We start from the raw sequence: 21763 nt of genomic DNA on the forward strand, positions 1-21763 counted from the left end.
GAATATACATTTTTCACATTGTTATACAAAAGCTATCCCACCTTGCCATCTGGTCCTCTAGAAGTTTGAGAAACAGAGAGAAAGAGAGAATATGTGTGTGTGTTTCCATGTGTGAATGTTGACATGCAGATACAACTCCTTCCATATGTGCTGTGGTTTTCCTCTTCCCCTAAGTAACACCCATGTGTCCTTGAGGGCTGGTCATATGACCTATCTCTGAGACAGACATGATACTATTTTTCAAAATATCCTCCCTTTCAAGCAGCTCTTCTCCATTCCCAAAAAACATACCCAGTTTACATGCTACTTCTATCTGAACTCTTGTCTCTCCTTTTTTATCCATAGCTATTCTAGCAAGGTCATTTGCCACAAAGCTTATGTTCTGACATTTTGAAATGTTTACTAGGAACATTATTACACATCAGACTTAAAGGTAATGCCACATTAGAAGGAATTTCTTTTTTTTTATTATATTGTTCAGTTAACACGATTAATGATCGTTAGCCATCATTGGTTTCTGATACAGTGTTCAGTGATTCATTAGTTGCATATAACACTCATTAGTGCTTATCACAACATGTGACCTCCTTAATACCCATCACCCAGCTACCCTATTCCCCCACCCTGCTCCCCTTTGAAACCCTCAGTTTGTTTCTTAGAGTCCATAGTCTCTCATAGTTCATCTCCCTCTCTGATTTTTCCCCCTTCAGTTTTCCCTCCCTTCCAATATGGTCCTCTGTGCTATTCCTTATGTTCCACCTATGAATGAAACCATATGATAATTATCTTTCTCTACTTGACTTATTTCACTTAGCATAATCTCCTCCAGTTCTATCCATGTCATTGCAAATGGTAGGTATTCATAATTTCTGATGGCTGAGTAATATTCCATTTCATATATGTACTACATCTTCTTTATCCATTTGTCTGTTAAAAGGCATCTCAGCTCCTTCCACAGCTTGGCTCTTATGGACATTGCTGCTATGAACATTGGGGTGTATGTTCCCCTTCTTTTCACTACATCTGTATCATGGGGAAAATACTTAGTAGTGCAATTGCTGGGTTGTAAGATAGCTCTATTTTTAACATCTTGAGGAAACTCCATACTGTTTTCCAGAGTGGCTGTACTAGCTTGCATTCCCACCAACAGTGTAAGAGGGTTTCCCTTTTTCCACATCCTAGCCAACATTTATTGCTTCCTGTTTTGTTAATTTTTGCCATTCTCAGTGGTATAAGTTGGTATTTCATTGTGGTTTTGATTTGTATTTCCCTGATGGCTAGTGATGTTGAGCATTTTTTCATGTGTCTGTTAGACATTTGTATTTCTTTTTTGGAGAAGTGTCTGTTCATGTCTTCTGCCCATTTTTTGACTGGATTATTTGTTTCTTGAGTGTTGAGTTTGATAAGTTCTTTATAGATTGTGGGTACCAGCCCTTTATCTGTAATGTTATTTGCAAATATCTTCTCTCATTCTGTGGGTTGTCTCTTAGTTTTGTTGACTGTTTCCTTTGCTGTGCAGAAGCTTTTTATCTTGATGAAGTCCCAAAAGTTCATTTTTGCTTTTGTTTCCTTGCCTTTGGAGACATGTCTTGAAAGAAGTTGTTGTGGCTGATGTCAAAGAGGTTACTGCCTATGTTCTTCTCTAGGATTTTGATGGATTCCTGTCTCACATTGAGGTCTTTCATCCATTGAAGAGACTTATTGAAGAGACTTTTTTCCTTTGGATATTTTTTACTGATTTGTCAAAGATTAGTTGGCCATAAAATTGAGAGACCATTTCCGGAGTCTCTATTCTGTTTCATTGATCTATATGTCTGTTTTTGTGCCAGTACCATGCTGTCCTGGTAATTACAGCTTTGTAGTATACCTTGAAATCAGGCAACATGATGCCCCCAGCTTTGTTTTTCTTTTTCAATATTCCCTTGGTGATTCGGGGTCTTTACTGGTTCCATACAAATTTTAGGATTGTTTCTTCCAACTCCTTAAAAAATGCCAATGGTATTTTAATAAGGATGGCATTGAAAATGTAGATTGCTCTGGGCAGTGTAGATATTTCAACAATGTTTATTCTCCTAATTTATGAGCATGGGATGTTTTTCCATCTTTTTGTGTCTTCCTCAATTTCTTTCATAAGGGACCATCTGTGAAAAGCCCACAGTGAATATCATTATCAATGGGGAAAAGCTGAGAGCTTTTCTATTAAAGTGAGGAACATGACAGGGATGCCCACTCTCACCACTATTGTTCAACATAGGACTAGAAGTCCTAGCATCAGCAGTCAGACAACAAAAAGAAATAAAAGGCATTCAAATTGGCAAAGAAGTCAAACTCTCTGTCTTTGCAGATGACATGATACTTTACATGGAAAAGCCGAAAGACTCTACCCCAAATTACCAGAACTCATAGAGCAATTCAGCAACGTGGCAAGATACAAAATCAATGCACAGGAATCAGGTGCTTTTCTATACATTAACAATGTAACTGTGGAAAGAGAAATTAGGGAATTGATTCCATTTACAATAGTAACAAAAACCATAAGATACCTAGGAGTAAATTTAAGCAAAGAGGTAAAGGATCTATACTCTAGAAACTACAGAACACTCATGAAAGAAATTGATGAAGACACAAAAGATAGCAAAAAGTTCTAAAGAGATTCTCACCCCTAGTATTTTCCTTAAGGTCTGTCCTAGTACCAGCAGAACAGCCACCAGGCTGCCACTTTCCCCTGCCATGCATGTGGGCGACAGCCATCATTAATCATGCACTCTTTCCATGTAGTATCACAGGCAGTCCCTGCCAGTCAGCTCGGCTGGCACAGTGGAGAAAGCCTTTGAGCTAAGCTCGACCTGTTAAGTCCTCTCAACACTTCTGCATCCAGTCTCCACCAAATAGTGGGCAGCTAGATTTCTCTTGTAAAAGAGTCCTGTTTTAATGAATCACTTTGAGGTGAGGTCCCAGACACTGCATTTATACTGGGAAGTGTTTTTGAGCAACCCCATTTAGTTTTAGTCTTTAGGAGAAACAAACAAACAAAAAGAAAAGAGAGCTATGAACCGTAATCTAAAACCGTGTGTCCAGTTCATGTCAATTATGATAGCCACTAGCCACAGGAGGCTTTTAAAATTTAAATTAAGATGAAATAAAATTAAAAACTCACTTCCTCAGTTGCACTAACCACAGTTGAAGTGCTCAGTAGGTATGTCATATTGGACAGCATAGATATATAACATTTCTATAATCACATATATTTCTGTTGAGCACGGCTGAACTACAGGTTGTATTCTGTATCCTAACAGGTATTTCTTATTACACTTGGTCATCTACTCAACCCCTTCTTTCCCAAAACACATCATGTCGTCCTTTACCAACCAAGAAAAACAGGTAAATGCTAGGATATTATTGAAAGCAGAAGCAAGTCTTAAACGAGAAGATGTGTAGGAGCAGATAAGGGATCATAAGTGACCAGTTAACATGCTTTCTCGAGGAAATTGGCTTCTGGCTTCATATGCTGTCTTAGTTTTTCCTCTTGAATATAAAAATGATCTTGCCTCTTCTTCCTTTTAAATTTAGCTCCGTGTATGAGACCAGAAGCCCAAAATCCATTTTGTGAGTCCCCAACTTCCTGTTAACATAACATTAATGGAAGACTCAAACCTATGATTATATTAGAAAGTGAAAATAACCAAACAAAATAAGACTGGGATTTGATGTTTCTACTGGGTAAATTTAGTTGCCTGAGAAACAGGAGGAAATTATTTCAGTGCCAAAATATAAAGAACATCACTGAATTTGTTCTTTCTCTCTCCTTTAGGAGCTAGAGTTGGTATGATAGGAAAAGGAGGCCTGTAACATGGAAGAGATAGTCATTTATACGATTTCTTTTGATATTTTGTTCAAGTTTTATGTCTAAAAATTTCTATCAGCCTTTATAATTATCCAGGTAAATTTTATACATCCAGTTCTTCTCCTAAAAGTGGGTGACATTTGACTGCTATAAAATTAATACAAATGTGATGCAATGGACATAATTGCTTTCTAGAAAAAATCTCATCTTTATGATTCACTGTTAGAGAAAAAAATGTGAGCCTGTAAGTTCCTAGAGCATCAATATATCTGATTCCTTATGCACATTTTCCCAGGAAAGCTGTTTTTCAGGAAATAGCATCTCTGCTGATTTTTTCTTTTAGTCTGTTATCTCAAATTAGAAAGCTCAGGAAATGACTGGTAATAATTTACTGCACTTTAGTGATTTGGCATAGTATATTCTAGAAAAACATTCATGTACACATACTATCAATTTTGAATCTTATTCATTAGAACCATGTCCCTTTGTGGTTCTCATGGTTTTAGTTCTGGGTTTGCTGGGTACATCTGTAACCAGCAAGTGCTCCGTGTCTGAAAATGTCAGAGAACAGACACTGGGTTCCCAGACACAGTTCCTCGGCTTGCAGGATTAGGCTACTGTCACAGAATTGCAAAAATGACTTGGACCTCCTGAGAGTAAGATAAGAGGAAAAGTGATTTTTTAAAGACTGCTAAAGCGCAAGCTCATTAATGCACGCGCTGCACCTTAGAGATTTGTTAAGATTGGAACAGGGTTGAAGTTTGCCTTTGCATCATCTAGAAGAAAGTAATTGTTAAGCAAATTAAGAATGTAAATCGTTTTATAAGAAATGTTCAAATATGCAGGTTTGGGAGTCCATTAGACCCAGGCTTAATCCCTGGCTCTGTCACTTACCAGCTATGACTTTGGGGCAGGTTACTTACCCACGATAAACCTCATTTTTTTTATGTCTATGGCATGAGGCTGATAATTCCTATCTCAAGAGATTGTTTCAAGGATGAAATGAAATATTATATGTGTAGTTGGTTATTAGCGTAGTTAGCATTAGTGGCTAGGAAAGCAAGTTATTTTAAAAGAGATTTATACATGATATGCTTGATGAGGGTACAAAGTATAAATATCCACAGCTTTTCTCCCTTTCCCACCCTCTGGGGAAGATTCAGTGTGTGTACTGCCAAAGGAGGAGCTGACAGGGTAAGTAATGATTAAAGTTGTGAGAGGAGAGAAACCTAGAGGGCAGATTAATTTACAAAATAAAAGACTAGCTGTAAAAGAAAAAAAATAATAAAGGATCTAAAAGCCTTGGAGACAGAGAGAAGGGTGCTGTGGGCTTTGTGGGATAGACAAATAGGAGAGGGGGCAGCTGCTGTCTGATATTCAGGGGAACCAGGGGGGTCAAGAAATTTGGGGAAGTGCCCTATGCTTTCTTGAGAGTCTTAAGTAGCTGTCCCACAGGGAGGGAAGTGTAGCAGAGTGGGTAAGGGTCCAAATTCTGGAGCTGGGGCTCTGGCTTCAAATCCTTGTCCTCCCCACTCTGTGCCTGGATAGCCATGTGCAACTGTTTCATGTCTCAAGGCCTGTAGTCCCTCTCCGGGGAACAGGGCATCCTGACAGCACCTACCGTGGGATTCTCCTGGGGGATCAGGTGAAGGATTCTTCTAAAGATTGGATGATAAACTGTTGAGTGCTTGGCAGATACAGAAGAGCTAGATAAATGTTACCTGAGCTTACTGGTATGATTTCTAAAAAGAACAATAACATTTTGCATTTGTTGAATGCTCACTGTAGATCAGGATTCTTCTGAGGAGTTTATGTGGATTAGTTCATTTAATTCTGAAGACAACTCTACAGGATAGGGACTTTTATTATCCCATTTTAGACATGAGGACACTGAGGCATAGAGGATTCAAGTAACTTGCCCATAGTCCCGCAAGTGGGTAGTACTTGGGTTAGTCTCAAATACTCTAATGCTTCATCCACACTCTTGCCTTTCTGCATCTCTTACATGAGTACCTGATCTTAAGTTAACCTGTGGAACAGTTTTTCTTATTTTATAAATGCTTAGTTTATATGCAACAACCTACCCACCCAAAGTGTGGTCAAAGGCCACCCAAGGAACAGCATCTGAGGCCCCACCCCAGACCCTTGAAATAGAAGCTACAGTGAAAAGCACTGCTCTAGAATATGAACCTTTCAGAAGATGGACTGTCTTATTTATGTCTCCATCCTTTACAGTGTTCAGTACAATGCTTACCACTCAAGAGTAGACTTCTTTTTTTTTTAAGATTTTATTTTTAAGTAATCTCTACACCCAAAGTGGACCTTGAACTTAAAACCCTGAGATCAAGAGTCTCACACTCTACTGGCTGAGCCAGCCAAGCTCCCTGAGTATTATTCTCCACTAAATCCAGTAAATCAGAATGTTGAATAGGAAATAAATTGATGAGTCCTCATGGAATAACTGGTTTATCTTCAGTGGAGTGAATGAATGCTCGGTACCTCCAGCTTCCAGCACAGTGCAAGGCACATGGCAGATACTCCATACGTAGTTCTAGAATTGAGATGGAAATGTTGTGTGATAGTGTGATAGAGACCTCTAGCACACCAGCCTTCCCTGGATGTGCTGTGACATTTAAAAAGGCCAAATAATGCCAAAGCAAGCAGAACAGTGATTATGCACTTATTCTTAACACAGTTTTAAGACAAGCTCTGCTCAATTGGTTCCCCTGTGAACTCAAGCTGATTCTCTTCTCTCTTGAGCTCTCTATTGTCTTGGCGTTGTTTGCAGCTCATTCAGAACATAATTAAGTTTCAGGATCAGTTTGTCCTGTTAGAGAGTGTGGATATGTTGAAGTGTTTTTTTTTTTTTTTTAAATATGTAACTTAAATTACCTGAGTGAATGGACAATTATAATTTGCTTCTAAAATTGGCCAAAAGTCAGCTTTCATCAAAATAATTCTCAGCAGACATTAGTCTCTGTAAAAACAGGTATTGTATGAAAGGCAACAAAGAGGATTTAAATAGGCCTCGGAAAATGTATTGATAATCTGTTCATATTAATCCTGTTCTCTAACAGAGTGTGAAATTAGTTGTTTACTTCACTTATCTGCGGCTGGAGGTAGCTGATCACTCACTGACAGAGCCATATTTTGTGATCACCTTTTAGTGGTGAGCTTCAGCTGGGCCAAAGCCAAACAATTTGACTTCACTGGCCTATGTACTACCTCCAAAGTCAAGGTCAGGACTACTGTTCTTTGTGGGCAGCCAGAAGAACTCATGAACTCCAGTATATCTGGTCAGGGCTTTCATTTGTGCATGCACATGAAGGTAAGCCAGGACCTAGGAATAATTGTGAAAAGTTAGGAGATTTATCTTTACTATTTCCACATTTCTTTCCTATACTCTATCCCCCACCCCCATCCAAACTGAAGGTTTATGTTGGTTTCATCACCAGTCTACAAATACTACCAAGATGAACACTATTGTGGATGCAACAAAATATAAGGGTAGGCTCTGACCTAGAGGAGTTAATATACAAATAACCAGCGATTAACTACTGCAGTGAAATAGACCCTGTTGACACCCTGCCCTAGATCCCTCTATCGACTTAGTGGATCCATCCCCCACTGGTGTTGAGTGTTGGTTTTTAATGGCTCGTAGCTATCCCATTTCTGGAGAATTGACTGCCCTCAGCCAGTGGGGGGTAGGGAACAAAACTAAGACCTTATGCTTTCTCTACCCTAGCATGACTGACTGACATGGGTTTGTAAGAGGCCCGAACTCATTCCTTAAGGTGGACAAACCCATGGTAAAATACATGCTGGAGAGCCCTGCAGGAGGAAACAGTATCATCAAAGCACAGTGATAGTTAGAACCTTGGAGACAGAGTTGTCTAACAGGACCAGGGTCATGTAGGCACTTGCCACTGCTAAGGAGCAGGGTAGGAGTTAGGAAGAAATATACTCTTTTCTCTCTCCGCCCTTCCCTGGGTCTGCATCACTTCAACACAACAGGTGTCTTAGTCTGTCTGAGCTGCTATAACAAAGCACCATAGACTTAGTGGCTGAAAAACAACAGAACTTTATTTTTCACAGTTCTGGAATCTGGAAGTTCAATACCAGGATGGCCTTCAAGATCAGCATTGTCAGATGAGGGCCCGCATCTGGGTCACAGACTTCTCATTGTATCCTCACATGATGGAAACACCTAGGAAGCTCTATGGAATCTTTTTTATAAGAGAACTAATCTCATTCATAAGGGTTCCACCCTCATGACTAACACTGTCACCTTTGGGGGTTAGGATTTCAATGAATGAATTTGGGGCGGGACACAAATGTTCAGACCAAAACAACAGGAAAGAAGCCAACAATGAGCTGGCAGTCAGTAGAGGTCAGCCTCTTAGCTCCCTAAACAGGAGAAGAATAGAGAAGAATCGATGGGGAAGGGATAATGACCAGCATAGCATCATTTAGACAATCACAGACTTTTTTCTCTCCTTCAGTCCAACCATCATATTGATACCAGATTGATCTTTATCAAGTGTGTATTTCACCATATCCATCTTCCCAATTTAAATCCTCCAAGGGCTTCCCATTGCCTAAAGGAATAATCCATACAATTCCTGGCCATCTGTCCCATTGGTTAAAAAAAGCTCTGAACATGTGTCCCAGTTCATTTGTTTATTGCAGGTATGGGCTACAAAGACGGAATGCATTTAAGGGTCTAGTAGAACTTTGATCTTAAAGTAATAGTGGGAATTTTAAAAGAGTTCCAGTAGGCAGTGGGAAAAATGAATTTTTTAATATTGAGAGCCATCAGATTACAATAATAATAGCTCCACTTTTGGAGCTCCTGCTATATACCTGGCATTGTGCTAATCACTTTACATATATTATTTCATCTACTTATCATAGCAACTCTTCGGAATAGGTATAACTATGAGAGAAGTGAAGTACCCTGCTCATGCTCACATGCTTAGTGAATGGAGAAGCCAGAATTTAAACCTGGAAGGTTCTCCTTAATGAAATCTTTCTCCCATTATGCCTCATAATTAAGACTAGACATTAGAGAAATGTATCATTCTGTAGAAAACCTTGTGTTCTATAGAAAGAGTCAGTGGGTCAAGAAAGTGGATAGGTGAAAGGAGCGAATCTGAAAAGGCTATATACTGCATGATTCCTATATGACATTCTGGGAAAAGCCAAAACTATGGAGATAGCAAAAAATCACTGGTTGCCAGAGGGTATGGGGAAGGAGGGATGAGTAGGTAGAGCAAAGAGGATTTTTAGGGCAATGAAACTACTCTGTATGATACTGTAATGGTAGATACTTGCCATTATATATTTGTCTAAACCCACAGAATGTATACCAAGAGTGAACCCCAATGTAAACTCTGGAATTTGGATGAACAGTGTAGGTTCATCAGTTATAACAGAGGTACTCTGGTGGGGTACTTTGATGATGGAGAGGATATGCAGGTGTGGGGAAAGGGGGCATGTGGGAAATCTCTGTATCTTCCTCTCAATTTTCTGTGAATACAAAATTGTTCTAAAAATAGATTATTTAAGACAAAAAGGAAAAAGAAAGGAAATGAATTCAGGCATGAGTCTATAAGGATGGGGCAGTTAGAAAAGATAATGCCTCTAGAGATAGGAGAGACCACTCAGAACTGCACAAGAGAAATGTGGATTCCAATGAGCCAGTTAATGTGTTAGGAAAAGCAGAATTCAGGAAGACATTGATTGAAGAATAAGCTATCTTTATCAAAAAGTTGATGAAGTGCTCACAACATTTCCAACATTACCTGAACAGAAAGCTTTGTTCCACTAGTCTATTCCTTCTCTCTGTTCACTGTTCTTATAAATTGCATTTCATACATGCTCTGCCTTCTGTGTTGCTCTAATAATTGGTCTGCTCACAACCTGTAAAAATAGAGGGACAGTCATTTGTTAAGCTGCGCATTCACAATTTGCATATTTTCTATATGTGAATAAAATTTACTCTAAAATATAAGGAAAATATGATTCTGTATGGAGGTTGAAATAAATCAGGGATATTGTATCTCTTGTTCCTTGGTAGAGTCAAACACTTCTGTGGCTAAGGGTATTACATATGATAAGAATAGCTTTGGGCTAGGGGCTTGAAAACTGTCATTCTGGCCCCAGCTCTGCAATGAGAATAATTATGTAGTTTGGGTAAGTTATCTGTTCTTTCTGAGCTTGAATTTTCCCATATGTTGAAAAGAATGTCCTCGAATCCCTGTTAATGTTCTGTACGGTTGAACATAGAACAAGCTCATCTTCAAACTGACTCCATAACAGATACTAAAATAGAATCGCAACTCTTCCCTGACTGCAAATCCCCATTACCTGATATTTAAGAGAAGAGCTTGGAAAACATTTTCTAAAGAGGGACAGATGGTAAATATTTTAGACTTTACAGGCCATGCAATCTCTGTTGCAACTATTCAATTCTACAGTTGCAGTGAGAGCAACCATACACAATGCATAAATGAATGAATTTGCCTGTGTTCCAATAAAACTTTATTTACCCAAATAGGTGGTGAGCCAGATATGGCACAGAGGACATAGCTTATCCGTCCTCTTCAAGGACATAACTTTGTGGCAGTCAGTGCAATTTCCCTTCAGTATATATAGGGAAAAACTTATGTTCACAATAATTAAATAGGATGTTGGAGAGTTGGGATGGGAAAGAAGGAGAGAGGGAGGAAGGAAAGAAAGTAGTAGGAGGAAGGGAGGAGAAGAGAGAGAAAATAAGAGAAGGAAGGAAGGAAAGTGGAAGAAAAATGCAGAGCAAGAGTGGAGAGCTTTGTGAAAGACCATTGGGAGAGAAGATTGGGTGCCATCTGCCATGAGTGAGGGGCATTGTCAGATTGGAAAAGGCTTGGCTTTGGCATGGAGCTGGCAGCTAAGTTTGGAGAGACCAGTTGGGGAGTGGGTGTGTAATGCTGAGGAACATCCGTCACCTTGTGAAAGAAGTGTACTTGAACCTAGTATGGTGCTGAGTACCAAGGGGAAACCTACTGAATATTTGTGGAGAAGGGGAGGAAGAGAGGGATTACCTCCACTTTATAGATGAAGAAATTCCACAGCCCTGACGCTGTGTGAGGTTGAGGAAGCCATTGCCATTTTTCTAAGAAATCTACAAGGAAACAGAATTCCATGAGGAGGATATTGAATTTCACGCCTGGGAGAATCTTCCAGTATCCTCACAGGTCCAGTCCTCCTAAGAGAAGGAGAAGAGTGTTGGTGGCCTTGGGGGGGATGCCCATAGCCCAGGCCTGCATGATGCAAAGTGTTATCACGTGGAGACGGGAAGGGGGACTGCAATGCTTATTGTGACTGCTGGTTCCGAGAGTTCAGAATCAGAGGCTGTGTCTTTCCTCTTACAGAGTCTCCCCCATTCTTTCCCCTTTTTGATTCTGAATTCTGATGTGGCAGGTAAGAGGGAGGAAAGCTGAGGATGGACTTCCACACTTGGGGCAGAAAATCTGATTCTGGGCCTCTTTCCTGGAGCTTGCTTGCTGTTGGCATCTTGAGATGGTGGGCCAGGGTTAAGAAAGGGAAGCTGGGGGGCACCTGGGTGGCTCAGTGGCTTAAAGCCTCTGCCTTCGGCTCAGGTCATGATCCCAGGGTGCTGGGATGGAGCCCCACATCGGGCTCTCTGCTTCGCAGGGAGCCTGCTTTCTCCTCTCTCTCTCTGCCTGCCTCCCTGCCTACTTGTGATCTCTGCCTGTCAAATAAATAAATAAAATGTTAAAAATAAAAAATAAAGGGAAGCTGAGATGATGTCTTCAGGTAGGACAACATTCTTCTCTGTGCCATCACATAAAAGGAAGAGGAGAACTGGATTTTTAGGGAGTCTTAGAAACTTGGGATGTGATTATATTGACTAGCCAACAAATCTGTAAGATTTCACACAAGTCATGCACTTAATATAGAGCTGGATTACAGTTTGCACTAATTGATTAATTTTATTTCACAAACTAAAAATTTTACTATACAAATGTATGGAAATCGTATAGAAAAATTGCCTTCCTAGCCAAGTGCACCAGCACCTGTTGGGGTTTCTCGTTGTTTCTTTGGTTTTATTTGTTTGTTTCACTGGAACTGTGCCACTGGGGTAGAAAGTGAAATAATAAGTAATTCAGGATTTGAAGTTGTTTGCTGAACAATATCCTGAAAGGTGATCAGAAGGCTTTCTCCTTTGACAAATACCATGGTGACTGGTGTGTCTTTTTTCCTTTTTCTTGCCTGACACAGAATGAAGAAGATGAGCAACATTTATGAGTCTGCTGCCAATACGCTGGGAATCTTTAACAGCCCCTGCCTGACCAAAGTTGAGCTGCGTGTTGCCTGCAAAGGCATTTCTGACAGAGATGCTCTTTCCAAACCAGACCCCTGTGTCATCCTCAAGATGCAGTCCCACGGACAGTGGTTTGAGGTAGGCATGTCCAAGGAAATGGACAGAAGCATGGCTGGGGGGATCGATTCAGAAATGTTTTTTGCATTTCCTATCTTCAGATGGTTTTGATGAGACAGAACATTCTTGAAATGAACATGATCACATTTCTGCTTGTATCGTGATGTTTGGATGCGGTGATTTTAATGCCTTGGGTATTTTGACATTTACCCTTACTCTGTGTGCTCACTGTGGGCGTAGTAACCCTGGGAAGGGTGGAGAGGATTGCCTTGTAGAGGCCACATCTTACAACATTTATTTTTGGGAATGAAAACTTAATATTAATTACATTCTCCTGGGGGCTCACCAAGGGTCTGGCACCGTTTTAAGTACTGTATATAAAATAACTAAGTTGGTCCTCACGATAATCCTCTGAGGAACAGAGACAGATGAGGAAACACTGAAAGGTGAAGGATTTGCCCAAGATCATTCAGCTTGTGAACGGAAAACCTAACATTTACACACAGGCTGCTGGGCTCCAGAGCTTGGGCTCTGAATTGCTATTTTATCCTTATCGTGAGTGCCAGTGTGTGCGCTCTTGGTGGTTTGTGTGGAGATATTGCAGGTTGAATTCTGCCCTTGGCTTTTGCACATTGATTTAAAATTCAAAACGGATCAGATGAGGACTAGGTTTTTTATGTTTTGTTTTTGTTTTTATTTTCGTTTTTTGTTTGCTTTTGAGTATCTCGTCTGAGTGAGCAAAGCTCTGTTCTGAGGTGGATGGTGAGATGCTAAGCAGAGCAGTAGTAGAGAGCCACTTGCTTTGGGTCCCTGACAGCAAACTCCTCAAGTCTTCAATACTTCTCCCACCTGTTTGCAAATAGCTGGAAGATGCTGTTCTAGGGGGTCAACTCTTCCATACCACAGAAGAAAGGAGGCTCCAGAGGCCTGAGAGGCAGTGTGTTTGGTGGGTGAGTAGATGAAATTCAGGTCGAGGCAACTTGCATGGGGCAATGCGTCTTCATAAGTCTTTAACTTCAGACTTATTTAGGGCTTATATTGTAAACATTAAACAGCATTCACAGGTATCTTAATGTGTAATATATTTTTTTCCTTCCAAATAGTCTCACTGACTTTGTTGGTGTGTTTTGTTGTTTTTTATTTTTTATTTATCAGAGTGAAATGGCAGCTTACATTAGAAGAAAATCACTCCTTGAAAATGAGAGGGAAGAAATTAGAAAGAATTCATCTCCTAATGCCCCCTTTACCTAAGTCAACTATTATTTGTATATAGGTCTTTTCCTTCTGGTGTTCATATTTTTACCTGATTCTTATCATGCATATAAAATTTATTCCTCATTTTATGACCTCATAGTATATTTTTCTATATTGCTGTGCTATTCATGATTATAATTTTTAAAGTTGCATAGTATCCCACCACATGAATTTATTTATAATTTTCCTACTTTTTCACTTTGAAGTTGCTTCCAAAAATACCCTATTTTAAACTGCAGTGGACATCTTTGTGCATAAGACTTTTCCCTACTATTTGAATGAGTTCCTAGGAAACATTGTCAAAGTAGAAGAACAGGTACAAAGGATAGGAAACTTTGGGGGCTTTTGGTACATATTGTCATGTTGTTTTTCTAGAGTGCTCTATTAAGTGTTACTCAAAGTATGGTTTGCGTATAACTATCAGCTCATAAACTCTTTGTTACCGGTGCACAGATAAGAAACGGGTGCTCCCGATGTAAATTGATACACTGCTTCCTTCATTCAAAAAGTCTTACTCTTTAAAAAAGTTAAAATTCCAACATATGAAGTGATAGGCTGATTTTTAATCTGGCACTTTGAGAAACACTTCTGTAATACACTTTACACTCTTTTAACAATATATATTCAGGATACAGTTAGAAAAACACAGCCCATGCCAGGTAGCTAATAAAGGATTTAGTTCAGGGAATTAGTAATGAAGGAGTTGGAAATGCTGAGAGACTAAATAGTGACAGTGTGGGAACCCAGGCATCAATGACAGGAGTCTGTTACTTTGCTTAGGGTGTGGTAGTAGAGAGCTGAGGCCAGCTTGTATAGGCTTGTGAAAGCTGACTCTTAAGTATTCAGGAACTTTGCAGGCAGTTTTGATATGGGTATCCCCACCACATACATTGGCAAACATTTCAAATCAGGGCTCACCTTCCACCCAAAGCCAACTGTTACATATGTATCAACAGACCACTGGGTGAGAGGGGCCAAAGAAGGAGATGGTAGTACCAGAACCAAACAGCCATCTAGCACAAACTGAATCCATGGAAGGGGACGCCTATCTTGTAGGAGTGAAAGATGGAGGAGATGTAGATGGTGCTAGAAATGCTGCCTGAAAGGGAGATGAGGATACCCCAGCATCAGCCTGCCTCTTGCTCTCATGTATCCCGTTTGTGTCTTCCACTGATCGAACCTTGATGGAAGTCCATTGACAAGGTTTGCAGGGAAAGGGTATAGAACGCTCTTGAGAGCAAAGAAGTGAATGACCAGCATGGAAACTTTTGACAACTCACAGTAGCTTGAATAATCATTCTCCCTCTCAGCAAGTAAAGCATATTTATTTACTGCTAACACCTTCTTTTCAATACAAATTCATCAAGTGGTCTTATGCCAGGAGTTAGAAACACACCTGTGTCACAAGTTAAAAACATCCAACAGTCTATTTAAAGCATGTGGCTACTACTATCTATGTTCAGTGAAGGCTGGCAAACATGGACAGTGCACTGGCATGACATTTATTGATGCGTGCATTTTCCTGTGTCTACCCCTTACAACATGTCTGGATTTACAGAGAGATTCCTATGTACACTGTTACAGAATTGAGAGAAAGCCTTGCAGAAGAAAATTCATGTTGGCTCTGCCCATGTCTTCTTGGTGGGGAAATCTGGTAATTGCCTAAGTGAAGAAAAAAGAGCGAGACTAAACTATTTGGATAATGAAGAGATTGTTGCGGGGTGGGTGCTGTGTCGAGGTGAGAGGGAAAAGCAGGGTGAGCTTATCTTTCAGAGGGAATTTTAAAAGTTTGGCGAAGAGCCCCTGAAAGGTAGCTAGTGTAACTGAGGAACAAAAATTTTTAAAATATTTAATTTCAGTTAATTGAAAATTGAAATGTAAATAGCCAGCCTGGTTCCAGAATCTCTGGTGTGCTAGAGAATTTGGCTGGGTTTGAGAGAAGAAAGGTAATCTAAAAATGTCACAGTAGGGTCTTAATTTTACAACTTAAATTGTTTTGGGGGAGGTGTAACTACAGATTGACATTTCTTTTTTATTACTTGTGATTGCTGGCCTGTGCTTTTGTAATGGACTTGCAGCAAGGAAAGGGGCCCATTTTGCCCTGGTTTATAGTTCAGGTTATTACTAGTTAGTTAGAACTGCCTTTAGATGGCCTTCTCATATGGAGGGGAACTGTTGGCTTTTTAATTGGCTGTAGCTGTTAACCCTGGAAGGGAACATTGGCCTCTAAAGTAAGCATGAAACTGTAAACCTGATTTCTAGACTCAAAAAGACCTATAAGTCTGACCTTCTGTGTTCCTAATAGTATTAAGTGCCAGTGAGGATAAATCTATGTTTTCGATATATTGGAAATCAATTGGTCTGTAATGCATAAGAGACTGTTGCTCTTCTCGGACCAGCAGAGTTTGAGATGAAAATCTGATGAGTGAGAAGACAGAGAGGATCCTTTTGTCTCCTCCCAAAATATGGAGATGGGATGGTGTTCTTGTTGGGTGAAACTTCCAGTATTTCTTTAGTGGTAATGATTTTCACTATCAGAAAGGAAGGAAAAGGATACTTGTAGGTTGGAAATGCATTCAAAACTGAGAGTTTCAGACTTAACATTTAATTTCCCTAATTTGGAATCATAGCCCTTTAAAAAATCCTCCCTGCACCATCTCCTGGCCACATGACAGCAATAGTATATGGTACAGCAGAGTGTAATGACATATAGACCACATTTCATTTTCCAATGAAGAGTGGAAATAATTTCCTCCTACCTTCTGGTGAATACTGATGTGTTCATTAACTTTTGGAACTAAACATCATAGCCAAGTGGGAAAAATTAACACTTCTCAGGGATTCAAAAGACAGGGTCCCTTGTGAACTAAAGACTTTTATTTAGTTTCCTGGAGCATATGCTGTAGCCCCTGTGCACATTGAGTGTCCTCCATGAGGCAGAGCTAAGCCCACGATGCCTTGGCCCTTGGCAGAAATCCTATAAACGGCATGTACTTGTCTTCATTGGAAAAAGCTGAATTATTCCCACGCTGTTAAGATGTTGCTCCAATCACCTTTAATTCCATTTTTACCTTTAGGGTTTTTTTTTGTTTGTTTGTTTCAATTCTCCATAATGGAAATTTTATTATCTTAAAAGACTTGTTAAGGAAACTCACTACATTTAATTTTAATGCACAGTTCTTGAGTTCCTCCATAGGAAGCTCTAAGTAATTCTGAGAGCTAATTACTATTGGATCAATTCCATATGATAACATGTTATACGAATCATGTGCTTTGGTAGATTGTTGGTAATAATAGCAATTGGTAGTAGTAATTAGTGTGGTTATATCTGAGTTATCAGTGGACTCTGATGCAATGTTATTATTACTTACAATAATATATCCATATATTTGTATTCACAAATGCCATCTACCTATATTATTTCATTTGCTTCTTATAATAGTTTCATGAAAAGGTGTTACAGACATTGAAATTAATTCCAACACTTATTGGGTGTCATGAAAGAACATGGTTTGTACCCTCAAAGACCTCAGAGTCTCGTGGAGGAACTCAGTCTGTCTTACAGGTTCAGATGGTCATATGACCTTGAGAAAGAGGGCTCAAAACAAACTCTTCCTTTCCCTGGACATGTGGGGGGGCAGATGGTTTATGGCATCTCAGCCTATCTATAACCAATCTTGTGGGTGGACCTGCACTAGTGGTTCTTATGATGACTATAAGATGTCTTTCAGCAATAACATCAGGGAACTTTGAAAAAATAAAGTTTTGAAAAAAATTTATTATTTACAGGACCTGAAAATTAGCTAGCACACCTGGGGCCACACAGTGAGCTCTTGGGTAGAATGAAAGGGAGGGAGTGTGCACACAGGCCTGGGGTTCTGATTTTATTGGGGTGGAGGGTAGGGACCTAGAGTTTGGCAGGCTCACTCTTTACTGATGAATTTAAAATGTAAGAATGGGAATTTAAAGTGCAGGAAGAATAAAACAAGGGGTGCAAATGGTCAGTTTTCAAAATCAATGCAGATTTCTGAAACAAAAGAACATCTGTATAGGAAGGTAGCCTGCCTCTTTATGAAGTCCTTGGCTAGCTATGTGTGTATTTGAGATAGTCCTCTTTGAGATGGATTCCTCTTTGAAAGCCTCAACAAGGGGCACCTTGTTGAGGTGGCTCAGCTAGTTAAGTGTCTGCCTTCCACTCAGGTCATGATCCCAGGGTCCCCAGATCGAGCCCATGTCTGGTTCCCTGCTTGGTGGGAAGCCTGCTTCTCTCTCTCCCTCTGCCTGCAGCTTCCCCTGCTTTTGCTTTCTCTCACTCTCTCTCTCTCTCTGTGTCACATAAGTGAAATATTAAAAAACAAAGCTTTCTGAAAGCCTCAACAATGGAAGCTTAAATCAGACACCTGTTTTGCCAAAAAACAAAAACAAAGCAAAGCAAAACAATCATCAGGATTTATTTTACAGCAGACCATCTCAAGGGTGCATAGGCTACTTTTATGCGGAGTGGGGATAAAATAAATTGCTCTTTCATCTCTCCTTATTTTCCATCCTTTCTGCCCACTCCCAGCCCACCCAGATGTTGGGTATGGTTGTCATATGATCTGACGTCCCTGCTAACAGCATACAAGGGGAACTATGCGTCCATGGTGGTGAGCTTGCCCACTCCCAAATGAATGGGATGTGAACTTTTTCAGAAGTTCACTTTTGGCTGGAGGGCTCCCAGAAGAATTCTGTGGAGTAAGTCTCTTTCATGCTTGGAACAGTAGTGAGCCATCACTCTTTTGTGTAGGAACCAGGAAGATGAAGCCCAAAATAGTAGTTTTTCATGTAGCCTGTAACAGAGATGATCAATTTTCCATTGCTCCAGAATGCTAGAATTTTATGAAAATGGGTCAAATAAGAACATTTGGGTGATGACAAAATAAAGTAGCCATCTATATATGTTGATACCAGCTAGGAAATGTGCCATTTTATATATATTCTTTCTAATCCTCACAATCACCCTGGAAGGGAGACTTTAATAACCAGGTGAGGAAACTGAGGCTGAGCAGAATTAATGAATCACCCCAGGTCATAGAGCTAGTAAATTGTAAAGCTGGAATCTGGATGAATCAATCTGTATTTTCTTCATCTTACCAGAGGTTACAAACTTGAACCTGAAGTCTTCTGTCTAGTCCCATACATATTTTGTTTGGCCTTTATGGTGTTCAAGCAAGTCGGTACCATTTGACAAAACCTAAAGCTCAGGATATTTTTTCATAAAACTCCAGATTTCTGGTTTCTGTGAGTAATCAGAAAATCTGGCAACATGGAATCTTTACACTTTGTATAGCAGTGAGCTGGATGTGGGTAGCCCCTACCCATATCCAGACTCTGAGTTTGTCCTGGTGCTTCCTGCTGGCTGGCCTGACCCACACACTTACCCTACTAGCATGGCCCCTAGGGGTATTTGAGTTTAGGCTACACTCCTGCACTTCCCTGGGCTTGGTCTCTGAAACATATTTAACCTCTCAACTATGGACACAGACAAGAGCTGAGAATTGAAAAATTAAGTCAATTAAAGCATTCCTTCTGGATATCACAAACAAACTCCTTTCTCGAAAGATTTCTGTTCACACTTCGCTGACTTGCAGCATTTCAGTGGCTAACACCTAGCATGACAGATGATAAAAAACAACAGTTTTCTTCAGTTGTTCACAACGTTTTCCTTGTGGTTTTGCATCAAACTCCCATTTGGGAAAACTTTGATGCTGCTTTCTACTTCCCCCTTAACACATCCTTAATAAGAATAATTTCTTTCCTTTAGAAAGGTGATATTAGGACCTTACTCGAAACACTGTATAGAAAACAAAATGAAACAGTAGAATCAAAAAATATTTCCCCCCTGCTGCCCGAGGTCCCATCCCTTTGACCAGAGACTGCAGTTGCCTGATGTGCGCTCTGTGAGTGATGCCCTTGAGTAAAGCGAAAGAAGGAAACTGCATTTCGTAAGATGCTAAGTGGTTTTCTTATCAGTGACATCTCAAAATTGTCAATGCCATGATGTCTGAGAGTGGAATCACATAAGATGGGAAATTGGGGCTGCCAATGAGGAAAGAACAATTTGAACTGAAATCTTATGTTGACTATTAATTCCTTTAAGTGCTTGGAGATGATTTATCAGCTGGAAGGATAATGACTGGCCTCCCAAAGAGAGGAAAGTCCCATGACATGGGCTTCATTGCCTCCTTACCTTGAGGAACTGGTGAGCCACATTCTGGACATTCAGATGGAGCATTGGTCACTGTGGTTTTTATAAGGTATCTTGACTCTCATGATAAGTATTTGGAAGATGAAATTGCAGTTCAAGGAAAGAGCTTCAGGAGGCATTTCTGATTTAGAGCCCTCTGCCTCTAGCTTAAAGCACCTTCAGCATCTCCAGGGAGATGTTTTCAACATGGTTCCTGGGCTTCTATTTTAATGATTAACTAGACTCACTGCTGATAATCATCTCCTTAAGAAAATTATATTTCTTTTGTAATTTCAATCCATTTACTCTTTTTTCTTAACTGTAATGGTGGTTTATTAATGATGATACCTTAAAATATGTTGAGAGTATTTATAAGCTGTATCAGGTAATCTCCTAAGTACTTTATGTGTGTCATCGTATATAATTACCAAAACAACCTTACAGTTTGCGCTCCATGTATATTTTATAGAGAGGCACAGAAGAATTAAGTAATTTGCTCACAGGTCACCCAAGTGGTAAGTGGAAGAGCCATAACAAATTGAACCCAGACTGTCTGACTTCAGAAATTATGCCACCACTGTCCTTCACTGCCCTTCTCCGAGAATGAGTACTATTCTCCAAGTGTCTACCATGTGCCATGTCTTTACATGCATATTCATATAATCCTCATGACAGTGTTAGAAGATGGAGGCTGTGCTTACCCATTTACAGGTAAGGAAACTGACATGTAGGAAAGTACATGTCCAAGTTCACAAGAAGAGGATGAAGTGGTGATAGGATTTGAACCCAGGTGTTTGTATCTCCAGTGCCCATGCCATGACTCTGTGCCTCTCTCATCCTGGCCTCTGTGGAGGTGGAGTAACCCCATATAATGCTACTGATCATTCAAAATGAACATGTTTGGGGCACCTCATGGCTTAGTTGGTTGAGTGACTCTTGATTTCAGCTCAGGTCATGGTCTCAGGGTCCAGAAATTGAACCCCGCCTCAGGCTCCTTGCTCAATGTGGAGTCTGCTTGAGATTCTCCCTCTCCTTCTTCCTAGGCCCCTCCCCCCCCCCACTCATGTGCACTCTAAATGAATGAATGAATGAATAAATAAATAAAGTCTTTAAAAATAAGATGAACATGTTTTCCTCTTCTCAGAGAATCCAATAATTCATTTAAAACTGTTTGCATTTAAAAAAAATTAAGTTTGTTTTGGTAAATACTTGAAACATCCTCCTCATCCCCCAAGTTATATGGTTTTAGCCCAACTTCCTAAAGGTTCCCAGTGGTGCATGGCATAGGGGTCCTGAGCTCAGGCTCTTGAGCCAGACTATCTAGATTGAAGTCCTAGCCCAGCCATCGTTAGCTATGCCAAGGGCAAATTACTCAAACCTTTTTGTGCCTCAGTTTCCTCACCTATAAAATGGGTATCCTAATGGTACCTACCTGCCATTATAGGGATTACATGATTCAGTGCTTATAGAATGCTTATAATAACACCTGATGCAATAGAGTTAGTGCTCAATAAGTGCTATGATTATGGACCATTAGTTATTTTTTGAGAATTAGTTTCTAAATAAAGATGTGCTATTTGGTCCTCAAGTTTTCTGAGGACTGATGCAATTAAAAGAGAATGGGACTAGAGGCAGAGCGGTAGAGACATATCTGGAGGTCACTGGAGAAGTAAATTCTGGGACACAAAAGCTGTGACCATTTTATTGATTTTTTTATCCCTAGTATCTACCACAATTCCTGACACAATAGATGCTTGTCATTCAGTAAATAGAGGGATTTCATTTCCACGATCCTTTTCCCCATGTTCACCTCCAAAGACCCTTGGATTTTTGAGGAGCATCGAGTTCTTATTCAGGAGAGTAAGAACTCAGCTTGTTAGAACTCATCTATACCATTAGGCTTATTCTTTTTACATGGAAGTGGGATTATTGGTGCCTGAGGAAAGAAGTTTGATTTAAAAGGATTTTCTTTTTGTGTTTGTCTGTCAACTGTACA

General features: G+C 40.0%; 1 protein-coding gene across 2 annotated transcripts in view; it reads left to right on the forward strand.

The window, feature by feature from the left end:
- CPNE4 (copine 4) overlaps positions 1-21763 on the forward strand; it is a 511336-nt gene that overhangs the window by 135636 nt on the left and 353937 nt on the right. For both annotated transcript variants that reach the window (XM_047737056.1, XM_047737060.1), the window contains exon 2: positions 12128-12308. In XM_047737056.1, coding sequence (XP_047593012.1) covers positions 12128-12308 — 181 coding nt within the window. The remainder of the gene's footprint in view (positions 1-12127; positions 12309-21763) is intronic.

The sequence above is a fragment of the Lutra lutra genome, chromosome 1, assembly GCF_902655055.1.
Source record: "Lutra lutra chromosome 1, mLutLut1.2, whole genome shotgun sequence".
NCBI lineage: Eukaryota > Metazoa > Chordata > Mammalia > Carnivora > Mustelidae > Lutra > Lutra lutra.